The sequence below is a fragment of the Panicum virgatum genome, chromosome 3N, assembly GCF_016808335.1.
Source record: "Panicum virgatum strain AP13 chromosome 3N, P.virgatum_v5, whole genome shotgun sequence".
NCBI lineage: Eukaryota > Viridiplantae > Streptophyta > Magnoliopsida > Poales > Poaceae > Panicum > Panicum virgatum.
The window spans coordinates 60292921-60311211 of NC_053147.1; the positions used below are offsets into that span (position 1 = coordinate 60292921).

At 40.0% G+C, this 18291-nt stretch overlaps 1 protein-coding gene and 1 pseudogene across 1 annotated transcript; one reads left to right on the forward strand and one right to left on the reverse strand.

Moving 5' to 3' along the window:
- Positions 1-6712: 6712 nt before the first annotated feature.
- LOC120666426 lies at positions 6713-10042 on the reverse strand (annotated as a pseudogene).
- Positions 10043-13140: 3098 nt separating this feature from the next.
- Positions 13141-18163, forward strand: LOC120667955. The gene is made up of 3 exons (XM_039947927.1): positions 13141-14497; positions 14923-15513; positions 17663-18163. Exons 1-3 carry the CDS (start codon positions 13205-13207, stop codon positions 18161-18163), a joined length of 2385 nt encoding a protein of 794 aa, XP_039803861.1. The 5' UTR covers positions 13141-13204.
- Positions 18164-18291: the final 128 nt, after the last annotated feature.

The following is an 18291-nucleotide window of genomic DNA, read 5'->3' on the forward strand; positions in this document are numbered from 1 at the left end:
CGTTAAATCGTGTGTCTTGGTGTCTTCACGGGAGTTTACATATTCTCTCCCTTACATCTTTACTTACCGTATTACGTTTCCGCATTTACTCTATCTTGCGTGCCTTTACTTTCCTAGTTAGTTTGATTAGGATTGGCTATAGGTTGCAAGTCTTTTAGGGGTAAGTAGAGAGTAGCATAGATAAACCTTAGTCATAACTAGCATGTGTAGGATGTGTTAGGTTTATCTCATGCAAATAGATTAAGCCCTAGGATAGAAAGCGATTAGCGACCCTATTCACCCCCTCCCCCTCTAGGGTCGGACACCCCGGTGATCCTTACATTAGTATTTTTGAGCCATTGGTCAAAGTTCTCCGTTTGGTTGATGGGGATGTGAAGCCATCCATGGGTTTCTTATTTGGAGAACTACTAAAGGCAAAGAGAGAGATCAAAGAGGCCTTTGGAAATGTTGAGTCCCGTTACAAGGAAGTCATTGATATTATTGAGAAGAAGATGAAAGAAGACTTGATTCTCCATTGCATTTGACTACTTATTTGCTCAATACATACTATAGTTATGGTGACCCATCAATCTTTGATGATGCCACAATAATAGAAGGATTTATCAATTGTGTGGAGACCTTTTATCATCATGATGAGGATAAGCAAGATCAGGCTGTCAACATTGAACTAAAGAAACTTCATAATAGAGAAGGACCATTTAGTAAGAAGCTTGCAAGGAATTGTCAAAACTTTGATTACAACCCAGGTAAAGCTTGCAAGTACTTGTCATCTAACAAGATTGCTTTAACTGATAACTAAAAGAGTTGTTTTCATTTATTTTAGCATCTTGGTGGCAGTTGTATGGAACTGAAACACCAACTTTACAGAAGATGGCTACAAGGATTTTATATTTGGCATCAAGCTCTTCTAGTTGTGAAAGAAATTGGACCGGTTTGAAATGGTTAGAACCTATGAACCTATCTAGTGTCAACATTCCAGCAGCATTACAATTAATATGCAGGACTGAAAATGCTCTCATTTTGAATTTATAGATACACACTAAGAAGAGAAACATGCTTACTACAACTCGCCTCAACAAATTGGTATTTATTCAATTCAACACCAAGCTGATTAATAAGAAAGAAAAGATCAAGGCAAAGAGGATCAGTGATGTTCTCTTGTCTAGTGAAACAACAGAAGCTCAAGGTTTTTTGCATGAGGATGGAGATTAGTGTGCACATGTTATCTATAGAGATGAAGAAGATGAGGAGATGGAAGGTACAGGGGTACCTTGATCTGTTATTGGAGAGGTAGTGGGAGCAGATGAACAACTTGAGCTGCGCAGAAGTGCAAGAATGAGAGAGTTGTATGAAGGAGAAGAATTTGACTCCGAAGAAGAAGAGTTTCAAGAAGATGAGGATGATGATATGGAACCATATTGAAGAAGATATGGCACTGGGGCTTTATCATTTCATGTTTTATGTTTTCTAAATTCTGATGCATTCACGTGAACTATGTGTCTTAAACTTATGAATTGTTGTGTGTCTGTTATTTTAAGAGTAAATTGCACCGACCATACAACAACTTGTCAGGTGGGTGCAAATTAGTCCAACAACTTCTAGAATGCTCAATTTAGTGCAATAACTTGAAGGTGGGTGCAGATCGGTCCAGCAACTTGTAAAATGCCCAACTTAATGCAATAACTTGGAAAATAGGTGCATTCACAGTCCAAACATTACACGGTAATGTAACTAACGCAAAGTCTCAATAAAGAGTATATTCATGTTAGTACAAATTATTAAGTATTATTTGACCATTGATTTTTGTGCTGCGCATGTGTGATAATGTATTTGGCAAGGATAAAAACCCTCGCTGTTTAAAAATTAATGTTATGTCTCTACATCAATTACTTTTGTATAGTGATTTAATTTTAATTAAAATATTTAATTTTATATTCAATATTGAAAAAATCACCTTCACTGTTTACGATTTATTTGATTATATGCACTGTTAAACTAAAAAAGTCAATACGTTGATACAAACTATTGATACCTTTTTGGAGCTTGGTATATATATTTTTAAAGCCTCATACATTCGTTAGAAAGGAAAAATAAGCTAAATAAATAGAAACAAACATGAGCATTGTTGAATACATGAGCAGAAGCGCAGAAGAAATCTAAGGTTTCGGGGTCTCTCTTATTAACTTCAGTATTTGAGTGATGCTAATGGTGTAATTCTAATTTTCTTTTTGCATTTGAACTAATAAAAAATTGTACATAGTTGAAAAGCAACAACCGGATCACCATCAATAATTTCCATTTATAAAATTTAAGAATTATTGACGTTCATCTACTTTGCTTAATATGTTGTTGTAATGGTGGTTAAATAATATATTATTTTTAATAAAACCATAATTAATTTATTCTGAGAATAAAATTATTGGTGTCCATTGCGACGCAAAAATCTACAGTCAAATAATATGTTCCGGTGTGAATATACACTTTATTTTTACTTGACGTTAGCAAATATATTGTCGTGTAATGTATGGATTGTGAATGCACTAATTTACCAAGTTATTGTACTAAATTAAGCATTTTCTAAGTTGTTGGATCAATCTGCACCCAGCTATCAATTCATTGTACTAAATTGAGCACTTTACAAGTTGTTGGACCAATTTGCACCAACCTGTCAAGTTGTATGATGGGTGCAATTTACTCTTATTTTAATATACTGATGTCCAACTTGTGTGGTAAAATTTGTACGGTTGTCCATCTTGTTTATTCCTTGCTGCTGATATGGTCTCATGGATGGAAGATGGCTAAGATAATTTAGATAAGTATCTTCCTTGCTTGCTAGTATGTTTTTCAGTTTTTCTATACATTGTATTGCTGATATCAAACTGTAGAACTGTTCATATGGTGCAGATTTGAGTTGCTGTGGTTGCCGACCACTTGAATTTGGTATGTAGGAACATCATTTTTGCATCAACTAAGGTATGTCCCGGATCAGCTACTATGTTTATTCAGCTAATATTGTTACTCGGCAACTATGTTTATATAATTTGCATATTTGACAAAACATCTAGAAAAATGCCTTGAAATGCCTAGGCTCGCTTAGACTCGCCTAAGCTCTAGGCTGTGGGTCACCGCCTAGAAACCGCCTAGTGCCTTTTTTTTAACATTGGTTGTTTTGCATGTGCTTTATGGTTTGTGCTCCTGCAGCATACGCATGCATGCTTAATGCAGCACTAGAGTTGGCACATGCAATCACTCCTCTCCTGTTTTCTTTCCTTTTTCTTCCTTTAGATCCTTCTCTTTTATTTATTTTACTTCTTGTTTATATTTATATCTTATCTGTGTAACTAACTTATTCGCAATGTTAAATTATTTGTTCGCTTTTGTAGATTAAATCATTCCATGATGTTAACTTATTTGTTCGTGATATTCATTTTTCATTATTTATCTATACAATTAAATGGTCGCGATATGTAATATTTTGTTCATTGTATATTATTATTTGTATGTTTAATTTTTTTCATGGAAATAATCATTTGTTCGTGTTGTTAAAATATTTGTTCCTACTTCCTACTAGCCAAAATTAATTACTAAAACTTATAAAAAATACATTTTCAAAATATTGTGCAAACATAGACAAGTGTGGTTAGAAAAATAATGGTATAATTCAAATTTAATTTTGATACTCGGTTTAATGCTTATGACTTTTTTTAATTTTGAAGTCTGACTGCATGCATGTGAGTCAGTCACCCTCCTTTATCCTTATCTGCATGCACAAAATCTCTTCATAATTTGTAGAAATAATCCGTCTAGATAACTGGGCCTAATTACAGCCCAATTCACTATGTGCACCCACAATTGTCCGCTTCACGTGATGGTTCGCATAACCATCACCCCGAAGTAGGGATGAAAACGGACGGAAATATTTCCGTTCCGACCCGTTCCGTTTTCTATTTTTGTCCGTCCGTTTCCGTATTTGTGGGATCCCGTTTCCGTATTTACAGAAGTAGAAATGAGGTTTTTCTGTCCGTTTCCGAGGAATCTCGTTTTTACATGGAATTGACCCGTATTTATTCTGTTTTCCATCCCATTTTTAATCTACATAAGGTATGTCTAAAAATTGATATGTTCAAAAACATATCAATCACTAAGTATGCATGTTAACATGTTAACACATGTCATACTAGTGAATATTGGACTAATAACTTCGTACGTGTATATTATTTTGTGACTTTGTTAATGTATACTCGAGAATATTTGATCGCGTTATTCTTTCCGGCTCAATGTCCGTATTGATTTATTTCTGTACTTCCGCGTATTCCGATCCCGTTTTCGTACCCGTATTTTTCGAACCCGATCCCATTTCCGCCAAAATATATAGAAACTATATTCCAAATAAATTTATTTAAAAAAACTATATTCAAGTATCTATGTAATGATATCAAGTATGTATTATAAATATTAGTATTTTTTTATATAAAATTAATCAAAGTCATTTCTTAGGAAGTGTGAACGACAAATATTTTGGGACGGAGAGAGAACACGCTGGTGGTATACTGAACATACCAGCAGAGTGCTGAACAGTTCTGATGCACGGGAGGAGGATCTGATCACTATGATGAAATGTCTTATGAAATGCAAATCTAATAAATCTTGGAGGTGCCTGCAGTCCTGCGGGCTGCAGCAGAAGACCACAGGTCCACTGCACCAGCACATATGGCTGCCTACGCACGGCCGTACGTTCATGCATGGTTTTTGACTTCTCCTCCTGCACTATAATGCAAAGTTACCAGGCGCTGTGGGACCACGCGGCTCCACCAATTTTTTTTCCCCAATTACCCTTACAAACAAATTCTGTCCTAAAGTCAAGATAGTGAAAGGATCGAGGCTCAAGAAGGGGAGGTTGAATTGGAGTTTTTTTTAATTTCTATAAGGTCCTTAACCTCAGGGGAGGAGCCAGAAATTTATTTTTTTCATTATTAGGAGGGACAACCATGCTAATTTATATAAAAATTTAATCAAAATTCAAATTTTCAATGTAAATTTGGGAGCCATAGGGGGCCAGGCCCCTGCCCGCCCCCTGTCTACGCCCCTGCTTAACCTAGACTAGTATTATCCAATCTATAAATTTGAAATCTAATGACTAGACCACACTAGCAATGGATCCTTAGGTAGGAAAACACACTAATATGCTCATTTTGCCTAGGGAAGACCACACTAGCAACAACAAGTCCTAAACAAAGATTCACACTAACATGCAAATTGTCCTAGTCAAACTACAAGCAAACAAGAGCAAGAGCAAGAACACAATAATTTAATTGCTTGAAGTGAATGCAAAGGACACGAGACAACCGGATTTTTTTCCCGTGGTATCGAGGAGTTGACGCTCCCCCCTAATCCACGTTGGAGCACCCACACAAGGGTATCGCTCCCTTGCTTCACCAAGGAGCAAGTGATCACTAAGAATGCTCCTTCTCTATCTCCGGAACGGCGAGCTGTACACCGTGTACAAACTTCTCTTCTTGGGGCTCCCACAAACTCCAAGAGCTCACCAAGAACCTTCCGATCACCAAGACCGTCTAGGTGCCATCAAACACCAAGAGTAACAAGCTCCTAAGCCTTTACTTGACCTACACTCAGTTGGCCCTAGTTCAAGCACACTTGCTACACTTGTAAAGGTTGAATTCTTCAAGTGTTGAACACTATCAAGCTCTATAACATCACTCTTTTGCTCAATGCACTCTCTCTTTTTCTCAAGAGTGGCCTCAAGTATTCAATGTATCAAAGGCAGCTTAAATGAGTCAGGGGGTGCCCTTATATAGAGTGGAGAGGGTCACATAGCCGTTAGAAGTCCACTGTAGAAAAATCGTGACCATCGGAAGAACCGACGGGTTAGAAGTTGAGGGCGTAGGTTCAACCGGTCTTCTGTGTCCAAATAGTAGCCGTTGGGGGTTCTGACATAGTATCCAGGCTTGCGTCATTGCACCGGTGCATGCTCCGAAGAGTCATCGGTTCAACCGGTGCTGAAGAGGTTCTCTGATCAACTCAAACAAGCTCTCTGGAACATAGTACATCGAATGCACCGATGGTAGTTTTTGAAGCGTTGGATCAACCGGTGCTGAAGGCGAGTTGAGGTCCACCAAACTTGCTCTCTGGAACAAAGTACATCTAATACACCGGTGCTTTGCTTGGGACCATCGGTTCAACCGGTGATATAGAGTGACTTGACTTGATTTCAGCTTGCATCCAGAGGAGATAGACCGACAGGGGCGTCGGAACTTCCGCCAAGCGTCGGATGCACCGATGCTGCAGTTTTTCTTGATTTTTAGCTGAATTGACTTGGAGTTGAATGTTACTTCGATTGTTTCTTCTTCCAAGTGTTTTGTTGACTTCTTTTGACTATCTTGAGCTGTTTTTGAGCTAGTGTGCTAGATCTCTGAGGCCAGCTCAATTTTGGTTAAGCTACTAACTCACGAACCCCTCTTAATAGTACGGTCAAGAACTAGAAACTATAAAACCTAGCTAAATCAAGTGTCCTTCATCTCCTTGTGACACTTGAGACTAGAAAGGTCCTTAATCTTTGAAATTTAATCCTTGGCACGCATGATTATTTTGAATTGAGGGGTCTCCTTTCACATTTCATATGGGACTCATCCAATCATTGATTTTTCCTTCAAAACACACGTTAGTCGCATACGGTTGTAATTAATCACCGAAACTTACCATTAGCGTCTATTGGCCTAGATGCGCTTCAGATAGCAGGAAGCAAAACTAAGTTTAAAGAATTTGCACAATTATAGAAGATAAAAAATTTATAGCAGTCTGGTCATGAAACAACCCAAAAGTTTCTGTCAATGCTCTAACCACCACCCATCATGGGAAAATATTCGATGCGATAGGACCAAGGCTTGTTTAGCTTCAGTTATCCAGTGACAACAAAGATGCAGGAATCTTCTTGTGGCGCTTACGAGGAGTATCCTCAAGCTGAACATGCTCATAGGTACTGTCTCTTTTCAGCCTTGGACTGCGCCTGAGCACCTTCCCATCAAAAAGGAGAAGATGGTTTAGACACTGACTTTGGTGGCCTAGGAGGCAAACCACTAACACCATTGGCCTGAACCTGCACTTGCTCTGAATTTTCAGCTAAAAGTATGGCTTCATCCTTGTTATCACCAACTGAAGCCAAGGGAGTAGCTTCTATCCCAACTTCAACTTGCTCTGTGGCGGTCAAGGGAGCCAGTACAGATTTTCCCAGGTTAATGTATTGATCTCTATCCATATTATCAACATCAATCTTCTGACTTCCAGCCAAAATACTCAGCAGCACATGAGGAATAGGCTTATATGGCACAATGGCTTTGGAGTTGAAGGCTGGGCTCCAGAAAACCTGGATCTTCTTGCAATCCGCGTGCCACCGGTCCCACCAAGTGATAAGCCTTCACAAAAGGTAGACTTATTGAGCACAATTGGCTCAAAAGCAGAGTCCCAGGATCTCTTGAGACCCTTTGGCAGAGGAAGCTCATGCACATAAGGTGGCTTCAATGCAGAGATCGGAGGTAAAATCATCCTGCAGAGATTAGCAAACATCACATGCTCTTGAGGAATTTGCTCTGATTCTCCGTGCAGCTTACCCTTCTCACACGCTGCCTTAGCTTCCTTAACCAAGGATCCCAACAATCTTCTCTTCTCAGCCCGAACTTGATGAGCTTTGGAAATTTCCTCATAGGTTCTTATGCAATGGGGCTTAGAGACAAGATCTTTATATTTAGGTGCCTCCTCTTTCAACTTTATTAGCTCATCTTCTGAAAGCACCTGAATGGAACACAAGCTTCCATGAATGAAATGCACAGTGAGCAGCTGAGAACACAGACTAAATAGTGTGATTTACCTCATGAAAATCATCTTCTTCAGGGAAACATACCACCTTCTGAGCTGTTGCAAGCTTCAGCGCACCCCAATGCTCACATTTAATGCCAGATACATTCTCAAAGCGCCAACTAGCATTGGCCAGGTATTCTAAATAATTCTTGAAGACAGCATCACAACGAAACAAGGCGCCTGCTGTCGCAACAATTTGCTCATTGAGCTGAAATACAAAGAGTGATGCTTTATAACTAAGAGAAAATTGTAAAGGCAATTTTTCTATGAAAACTGGTCGGTCAAAAATAAAGTATTATATGCGCACAACACATAAGCTATCGTATAATCTAACACAAAATGGCAGGGAGCTATAAAGCAGAAAGCATGGCAACTCCAATCATTGAACTCACCATCTCTGGTTCGACATCAAATCCATAACGACTCAGGAACATTTTTAGTCCTTGGCTCATTGGGAAGCGGTCATCTTTAGCCACCTCAGCTTTTTCTTGAGGCACTAACGTGCGCATGAGATGCTGTATGCCCCCACATTACCTCCATCACAATTTCATTGTGCACGCAGGGTATTCCCTGAAAGACGTCACAGCAACAATGACCCTCAAAGTTGTTCAAAAATTATAATCAGAAAAGGAGTAAAATACTCACCAACTTTGATTCAATGATTGTTTTATATTCAGGCTTTCCAACAGCCAATTTCATATCTGGGCGGCGCCAGAGTAGATCAGATCAGCAAGCCTTTTGTTAACACCAGTATCAGCATTAATGGCGCTGGATTTGTCCTTAAAAGCTCGAAATTCAGCCAGAATAGCGGCCTGTTAAGGAAATAAGGGTGAGCATGTTCATGGGCACAAAGAAAAAAATTAAACAATTATCATGCATGTCTTTGGAACAGGAGAAGAGGATGAAGAAGAGGGGGCATTCAGTAGGTATATCTAAAACCATAAAAATGTATACCCTTTTCATGTCCTTGTTTATCAAATACTTCCAGTGTAATTCCTAATATGTTCACAAGTTCAATCAGAAAGTAGCACCACCACATCTGCACACAAATGTTTTAGCGTGTACTAATTGATTCTTAGAGATATCCTTGCACCTATGGTGACCTTTCAGCAAAGAGGTATCATGCTACATGTTTTACAAATAGATGATTGGGAGAACAATGAGTTTCTGTTCCTTTCTCTCAATGCAAAGAGCTACTTAATTAACTTGATGACAAGCAAGTAAGGAGATAACAATCAGATGGAAAAGCAAGGAATGAAGGAGGTACTAACAATTGGTCGGCGACTATCAGCAAACTTTGCCCAGATAACCTGTAAGAGGCAAATAATAAAACGGGGAGATATTGGGTCGCTTGCATAGACCAAAGGAAAAAGAAGCACATCATTGAAGGTCAACCAAGCAAGGAGAAACAACGTACCTTCATAGCATTAGGTAGGTGAAGTTAAACCTCAGAACAAGAGAAAAGTGCAAAACCAGATGGCGTCTCAAACAGCAGCAACATAACCCCATTATTCTTCAATTTTTTAACTGCAAACAAGATATCAAACAAACTTAAGCAAGCAGGATTGCCAAGAAAAAAACACACATAAACGAATCGCATGTTCATGTATCAAGATTCAAGAGTGAAGCCAGCCAGCCCTGGGCATGGGGCTACCCTCGCCTCCGCCTTCAGTCAAATCACAGCAGCAATTCTCGTCGGCGCGGTCAACACCCCCTTCCCTCAGGCCCCTGCCTGCCCTACCTACCTTTAAGAACGCCTCCAACCCCCAGTCCCCAAATTCTAACTCGCCGGTTCACAGGAAGGAGAAGGTTATCCGGATCTGTGTGATCGGATCCAAATAGATTTAGTGAATGTGGAAACCGTCTCCCCAGATCTCTGTTTTCCCCCACCGCTATAAGGATCCTCTAGGGTTTTCGCTCTCACCTTGAATAGCTTACTGACGTTTTCATTTCCGATGTGTGTGAGATTGAGGAGGATGACGGCGGGCGGCTAGCTCACCTATAATCCTCGAAAGGGGCCGCCTACAGTAGATCCCATCCTGAAGAGTCTGCCCCATCGTTTGAAGAGAGGATGCGAGAGGAGATCAAGAACCGAGATCGAGATTTTTGCGAGGTTTGTGGTTGCCGATGGGGGGCGGTGGGCGGGTAGGGTCGCGGGACAGAGGGTGAGGCAAAGTTTAAATCTTTGCCGAGTACTTTAGGGCGTGTTTAGTTTGCGAATTTTTTTGGATTCGGTTATTGTAGCATTTTTGTTTGTTTGGTAATTAGTGTCCACTCATGGACTAATTAGGCTCAAAAAATTCATCTCATCATTTACAGCTAAACTGTGCAATTAATTGTTTTTTAAACTATATTTAATACTTCATGCATGTGCTAAAGAAATTTATGCAAACTCATGCTACATATAGACACGCACACTAGTATCAATTATTCCTCACAAGCACATACGCACGTGATCTACGCACGCTTCCTTTCTTCTCTTTCAGAACAAAATGACTTTTTATAGCACATCTATGCATGCACAAGCGAGAGCAAAAAAAAAATTTAAAGTACAAAATCTCGTCAAACACCCACCTTTAAAAGAACTGTGTTCCTTTCTTCAGCGTCTATATATATGTTTTCTTCAATGTTTGGGAGGGCATGTCCCCAGACAGGGACGGGAGCAACCTTGATCCGGGCTTTCCAAATGCCCACAGAAGAGAATTATATTGATCACTGCGAAACTAACCTCCGGCAGTTTCACATCCACAGGGAAGAAACTGGACACAAAGCATCACTACCGGACTTCCAAACTTTGCCGAGTGTTCATTACACTCGGCAAAGGACAGGTTCCACTCGGCAAAGTCTTTGCCGAGTGTAACACTCGGCAAAAGACACTCGGACTTTGCCGAGTGTTGGATTTCGGGCACTCGGCAAAGGCTTTGCCGAGTGCCCTGACACTCGGCAAAGCAGCTACATGGTGCCACCCTGGTCCGGCGCTTTGTCGAGTGTCTAACGGCAGGCACTCGGCATAGTTTGAATTTTTGCCGAGTGTCCGCGGCCGACACTTGGCAAAGTTCCCGCGCCAGGTTGCCGCCACGTGTCCACTTTGCCGAGTGCTGGACTTTGGCACTCGGTAAAGTTCCCGCGACAGGGTGCGGCCACGTGGCTATTTTGCCGAGTGCTGGACTCTGGCACTCGGCAAATTTTCAAATCTTTGTCGAGTGCCTTTTCTTTAGCACTCGGCAAAGTATGCTGACCTGTGCAGGCCCCTTTGCCGATTGTTTTGGATTAAACACTCGACAAAGTGGTGAATTTTTCTTTTTTTGTTCCTTTTTTCTCTGTTTTTCCATACAAATACAACAGAAATATATATAAATGCAGAGGTCGTTACAGGCAGTTATAGTCCATCACATATAATTGACAATTACAAGAATGACATCGATACAAATAACACAGTCCATCACATATATCACAAGTCCAATACATAACACAAGTCCAATACATAACACGAGTCCGATACATAACATTCCATCAAAAAAAGGCAAACAAATTATTTGCCGAGTGCTGGCTCAGAGGGCACTCGGCAAAACCATCCTTTGCCGAGTGCCAGGTAAGGGGGCACACGGCAAAGAACTTTTTTTAAATCATTTTTTGACACCCTCTCTTTCTCGTTTCAGCATATTTTCAAAATTTGCTGCAACATACTTTGGAAATATCTTGTCAAATTTACTACACAATGCATATTCCAAAAATTACCAAAATTAACCATTATTTCATGTAGTTTTAGCTCAAGTTCCATTTATATAAGTGCAGAAAAAATAATAATTATCAAACGGATTCAAAAAATTACCATTTTTTGACATGATATGATCATTGATGTCTATTGGCTATAAAAAAAATTTAGAGGCAAACCATAAATCGACTGTCACTTTCACTTCAAATCATACCGCACCATTCTCAACAATTTTGAAACTTCTTCAGAAATGTTCCAGGTTGTGAGCAACGTACGTGACAACTTGTGCGAAACATTGTCAATTTTTTACCATAGCCTCCACATAGGATATCTTGACATCTTGTCAAATTTCAGGATTTTCGGACTTCGTTTACTTTTTATAGAACTTAAAATCCGCTCGGGCACGCGATCGAGGTCGTGTTTCCTTAACAACATGTTTGAATTTTCTTTTGATTTCATAAATAAGTCCTCAATGTCGGTTGAATAGTATGAATATAAATTTTTTACTCATTTTTTTCATATATTTGAATCACTTGCAGTTCAAATTTGATTTGATTCAAAAAATTGATGAAAATACAATTAATTCATAAAATATATAAAATACATTTAAAAATACACCAAATTTGAACATGGAGTACCACATGTTGTATGTATTGGGTACAAAAAAATTTGAGGTCTACAATGGAAAAAAATTAAATATTTGCTGAGTGCCAGCGAAATGCACTCGGCAAAACAAACTTTGCCGAATGCCTGCAAAAAACACTCGGTGAAGATTCGGGTTTGCTGAGTGCCTGACGACCGGCACTCGGCAAACAATAACGGCCGTCAGCCGGTTTGACGGCTGGCGCACGCGGCGGCCACGTGCGCAAATGTTGCCGAGTGCCTGCCCCGCGGAACTCAGCAAAGGTATTGTATGCCGAGTGTTGGACTTTTGCCGAGTGCTGGAACTCGGCAAAAATGGAATGTACCGTGCGCGGAAGCTTTGCCGAGTGACTGGGGCTCGGCACTCGGCAAAGAGGTTGTTTGCCGAGTGCTCGTGGTTTGGCACTCGGCAAAGCACCGAGCACTCGGCATATATGCCGTTTCCGGTAGTGCATCCATGGTTTTACCATTTGGCAGTGATCCTCTCATTCATTCTAACCTAGAATCCAGAACTGTCCGGCTTGCCAAAGACGCCCTAAATGTGCTTTCTTTGGCCTCCATGCTTGGGTTGGTTCAGTGTACTGTGGTGCTTCCGTGCATTAGCTTACCTTCTTGCAGACCCAATGCCGGCATTAGCAGCGACGCTAACTTCAGCTTCTCCGTCACAAGAAATAACAGATAAAGAGATTCTTTTAGTGAATAAAGGGAAACTAGATGCAAAGTTGTTTATGTTAGGTACACGGCTAGGAGAAATACCATGAGTGTTTGCTCGCTATTTGCACATCTTGGAAAGCAAACTGTTCTTTGCTTGCTTCTCCTATCAGATATGTTGCTTCAGATCTGATGACAGGAGTCCTATTTATAGTCCCCTACCCTTTGCTTTGTGACATTGCAGGTGTATAGCAGGGAGCGTTGTCACCATTTGCTTTTGCCATCCTCTACATAGAGACCAAGAGAGAGAGACAGAGAGCAACAATGGCAGATCTTGCCATTGGGATTTCCAAGACGGTGGTTGAGAAGCTGGTGAACAAGGTCAGGTCCGCTGTCAAGGAAGAGGCGGAGAAATGGCAGATCCTGCAGCGTGACATTGTTTTCATCAAGGACGAATTCGAGATGATGCAATCCTTCCTCAACACCACCGGGCGGGAGCGCATGAAGAACCAGGTAGCAAGGACTTGGGTGAGGCAGGTTCGTGACCTGTCTTACGACACTGAAGACTGCATCGAGTTCGTCCTTCACCTGGACACAAAGCGGGCGACCTTCTTCTGGCAATTCTTCCGCTTACTGAAGCCCAAGGTGGTACCAGCAGCGCTGCCGCTGGACCAAGCCGTCGCCGAGATAAAGCAACTCAAGGCCCAAGCTGAGGATGTGAACCAAAGGAACATACGCTACAGCCTCACCGGCAGCTCTGGAGATCAGCAGATGCTGCCAGCTCCTGCTGCCAGCAAGAGGACCCTGGACATCTTCATCAAGCCCAGGGATGGCTTTGATAATCAGGCAGGCACTTTGGACCTCGCCAGATTGATAAAACGGGAGGGCAAGGAACTTCAAGTGATTGCCGTGTGTGGAACAGGAGGAGATCTTGGGACAACATCCATCATCAAGAAGGCATATGACGAGCCTGAAATCTGTGGCATGTTTCCATGTCGCGCTTGGGTGAAGCTGATGCATCCTTTCAGTCCCCATGAGTTCATCCGGAGCTTGTTGGTTGAGTTCAGCACAAATTCTTACAAGACCCAAGAGCCCAATACCGAAGGGCTCAAGATCCAAGAGCCCAATACCCAAGGGCCCAAGACCCAAGAGCCCAAGACCCAAGAGCCCAAGACCAAAGATCCAAAGACACAAGAAGAACCCAATACCCAAGAGCAAAAGACCCAAGAGCCCAATATCCAAGAGCAAGGAGTTTTAGAATTAGAAGTACAAGAGCAAGAGCAAGAGCAAGGAGTTAACACCGGAAGTCTGCAACAAGTGCTGGAGGTGATGAAGGCAACCCAAGAAAGTATGCTTGCAGAATTCATGGGGAGAATCAAGGAGAAGCCATACCTCATCGTCCTAGAAGGTCTCTCCACCATCGTGGAGTGGAATGCCATCAAGACATTTCTTCTAGACATGAAGAATGAGAGCCGAGTTGTTGTGTCAACGCAGCAGGTTGAGATGGCAAGCCTGTGCGCGGGACAGCCATACCACGTATGGTTGCTCCGGGAGTTCTCAACTGAGCACTCCGTCTACGCCTTCTCAAACTCAAAGGACCTTCCCAAAAAACCACTGGTAAATACCAACAAACTGCTTTTAAAAAAGCTTTCCTACATTTTTGTACATGTCTCTATATATCTACTCCTTCCGTTCCAAATTATAAGTCATTCCAAGAATTTCGGAGAGTCAGAATTTTCTAAATTTGATCAAATTTATACAACAAGATAATAACATTTACGATACCAATTAAGTATCATTAGATTCTTTGTTAGTTATATTTTTATAGTATACCTATTTGATGTCATAAATCTTTATATTTCTCTTTATAATTTTGGTCAAACTTTAAAATAGTTTGACTATCCAAGATTCTTGGAATGACTTATAATTTGGAACGGAGGGAGTATTTACTACTAGTTACATACATAGTGCTCATCCTACATGAATACATGTGCTGATGTTATGCTTCTTGCTTTGCATACATACGTACCTCTGCTTTGCAGGTTAATGAAGCTACCACATTGGACAAGTGTTTGAGTGACGAGGACACAGAGTCCTCAGACCATTGGCTGAAAGTACATGGCCTTCGTGGGCGCGATTCGGAACTAAGTACACTTTGGGGCCAGGTACAAACACACAGTGTGGTCTCCGTCTGCGGGGTGGCTGGTGCTGGGAAATCTTTTCTCGCCCAAGTCCTCCATACCCATTATAGTCCTCGAGCTCATGGTTGGCACCATGGAAGCTACGTTGTTAATGTACCCCATCCGTTCGATATCACGGACTTCTGTGAGAGCTTGTATCTTGAAATCTTCTCAACACCACCAAAAGAAGGCGAAGATATCTTCCGGATGTGTTGGAAACATCTTGAGCAAAAACCGTGCCTTGTTTTTATTGACGGCTTGCGGTCTAAGGAAGATTGGGACTTGATAGAAGCTAACTTGATACCGGCTGTACCATTGTTATCTTTCCCTTTTGGAGGCTGTACCATTGTTATTACCAGGGAAGAAAGTGTTGCCAGACATTGTGCAACGTCACCTGATGCAGTGTGCCGGGTCAAAGGTCTAGAAGCTGATGCGGCCCGTCATCTCTTCCAGGTGTGTCGTCAACTTGCTTCATGCATGCTAACGATCTAACTAGTCACATATAATATGATCAACTCATCATTTGGGGGCGTGACAACTTGAATATCTATAACAATATGTCTATCCCAATATAAAAATGCATCAGTAATCAGTTAGGGATCCAACATTTGATGTGTCATCCTCCATTCTTGTTTGATCTAAACTAGCCCATTAATACATGCCCCTACTATGCGGGTTACAATGTTAGATGGACAATTATAAGATCATTGATAAAAATTAGTACCTAAAACATATCAAAATTGCTTATCTTATTGTGCACACCATCTCTCTCTCTCTCTCTCTCTCTCTCTCTCTCTCTAACACACACCCATTAAATACTCTGCAATCTCTGTATGTTCACAATAAATTCATGGACTATTATATATGTTTCGCCATCAAATTTCATGTTGTCCCTTTCGCATAATCTCTCCTTACATTAGTTTAAATTATGTTAATTCTAATTGTAGCCTATATCTAGTGAGGTATGAATCTATATTTAGCTTTCAAACATTTGTCTTATTAGGTACCACAATTTCTTTATCCACATGTTAACTATAAACAGTATCTCTTATTGTACCTTTCATTAACTTCCCTTTAGTATTTTTGCTAAAAAATAGATACTAGGTCTTATGCTATACTTTTTTTAGTTACTGCGATGGCATAAACATTCATTTCAAGTATATTGTTTTTAGTTACTGCAATGCCATAAATAGTCATTTCAACGGTACATATTGAATTTTCTCTAACAAAGAAAACTCTATGTGTAGTAGTATTTTAAAAAATAGAGTACATACAACTAAAGTATCATGTAATTATTTTACAATTCTTTAGTCAAAACTTTAATTAAAAATTCTAAGAAGTAGTTACATAATTTATTATCACGAATTACCATACAATACCAATTGGAGGCCTCAAATTTTCACAAGTTTGTTTAGGGGTAAAAAGAAAAATCCTACAAAATGTTCACAATAATTAGAAACATTTGGTCTTTCATTTTGGTAGACTCCAATCACAATCACCAATATTAGACATTGAATCTATTATCTATTGCCAAAAAAACACCTCTACTATTCAAAAAACACATAAAAGGAACACTCTAAATTTGCTTTTGATTTACCCATCTATGCCATTATACGTATTCAAAATAACCCAACCTTTTATTAAATTACATACATATGTCATCATGATAGATAGTTTGGAATAACTTAATTTGTTTATATAAATTTCCCATCTTCTATCATTATGAATGACAAATAATGTATGTCTTAAAATTTGTTTCTAAATTATCAGCATCCACCGTTACAAAAAATCATCTCTGGACGAATACTAACAAAGCTATTACATAAAATAATATTGTATTGGGGTGAGCATTGTTATCCCATCTTAGATCTCACTTCGTGTGGTATCACCGATCCTAAGTGATGTGGTGTTAGTTTTTAATAATAAGTGTGCCCTTTTAGTACTTAAGCATGCAGTTTAGGACATAAATTCATTATTTAAATAAAATATAAAAATAAAGTTAAGAAAAACAATAAGAGTTATAAGAAATCATGGCAGATGAATAGATTTATTTAAAAATCAAAACATAGATGCACGGTGCCATAACATACATGATTGCAATAAGTGCCACCAATGCTAAGCTAAGGTTTGAATTAATTTTTTCGAGGAAAAACTATTAGTACATGTGGAAAATATATGCAGATTGTATTAGGAAACAAACAAATAGAGAAAACTTGTGAATTAATATAAAGTTACTTTTATTAGTCATAGATATTTGATAATCAAATGTAATACTTACGTCTTCTAACTCTCAACCATGTGGGAAAATGGTTTGATGGACTGTAGTTAATATAATGAAAATAAATAACAATGTCATTGTAGTTAATATATTTACATATTGCAATCTGATATATTGATAGTAGTTGAATTGTCTAGTGAATTATAATATTTACCATAATGTTATAATAAATCACTTAGTATGGACTTACAATAGTCTTGTAAGTTAGTATAGTAGTTGAATTGTCTAGTGATATATTGATATGATATTATAATATATATAATTTTTTGCTCTTTTTCTTGTTATATATGTACTAATACAATTTGTATTTCCTATATACAACAGGACACCTTTAAACCTGACGGAATCTCTAAGGGCGATTCTAACATGATGGCTGAAGCAGATCTTATCATAGACAAGTGTGGCAGACTTCCCAAACTAATAGTTGCTTTAGCTGAGTACTTGGCCGAAGTACCAAACGTCATACGGGAGGCCCGGCGTCTGAATGCCAACTTTATGTATGCACTGAAGACGACCAGGAAGGGACTTGATAGCTTCCGGGACGTATTCACCTGGATGTATTCAAGATTTCAGGCTTGTCATCAACTACAAAGGAAATGCATATTCTATCTGTCACTATTTACTCAAAGCAGTATCATTCGTCAGAATCGTTTGGTGAGGCGGTGGATTGCAGAGGGCTACTCTGAGGGCACTGACAGCAACAGCATGGTGGAATATACAGAGAAGCTCATCCGCGCCTGTGGCCGCCCCGTCGGAGCCGCGCTCGCCGCTCCCGTCGGCTCCCTCAGGCTCCAGTGCCCTGCCCCGGCCGTGACATTATTTTAGTTTTAGATTATGCGAGATACACTATTACTTGCATGCTGACCACGATCGAGGCCAGACTCCCGTTAGCAATGGAGACTGGAACTTACGATGGCTTGGACGAGCGCAAAGATGGCGATGGTGTGGTAACG

Excerpts from the sequence above, each read along its gene's own strand:
- LOC120667955 (XM_039947927.1), top strand. The coding sequence starts at position 13,205 with ATGGCAGATCTTGCCATTGGGATTTCCAAGACGGTGGTTGAGAAGCTG. Across the intron at positions 14,498-14,922 it reads ACCTTCCCAAAAAACCACTG|GTTAATGAAGCTACCACATT; the intron begins GTAAATACCAAC and ends TCTGCTTTGCAG. Across the intron at positions 15,514-17,662 it reads CGGCCCGTCATCTCTTCCAG|GACACCTTTAAACCTGACGG; the intron begins GTGTGTCGTCAA and ends TATATACAACAG.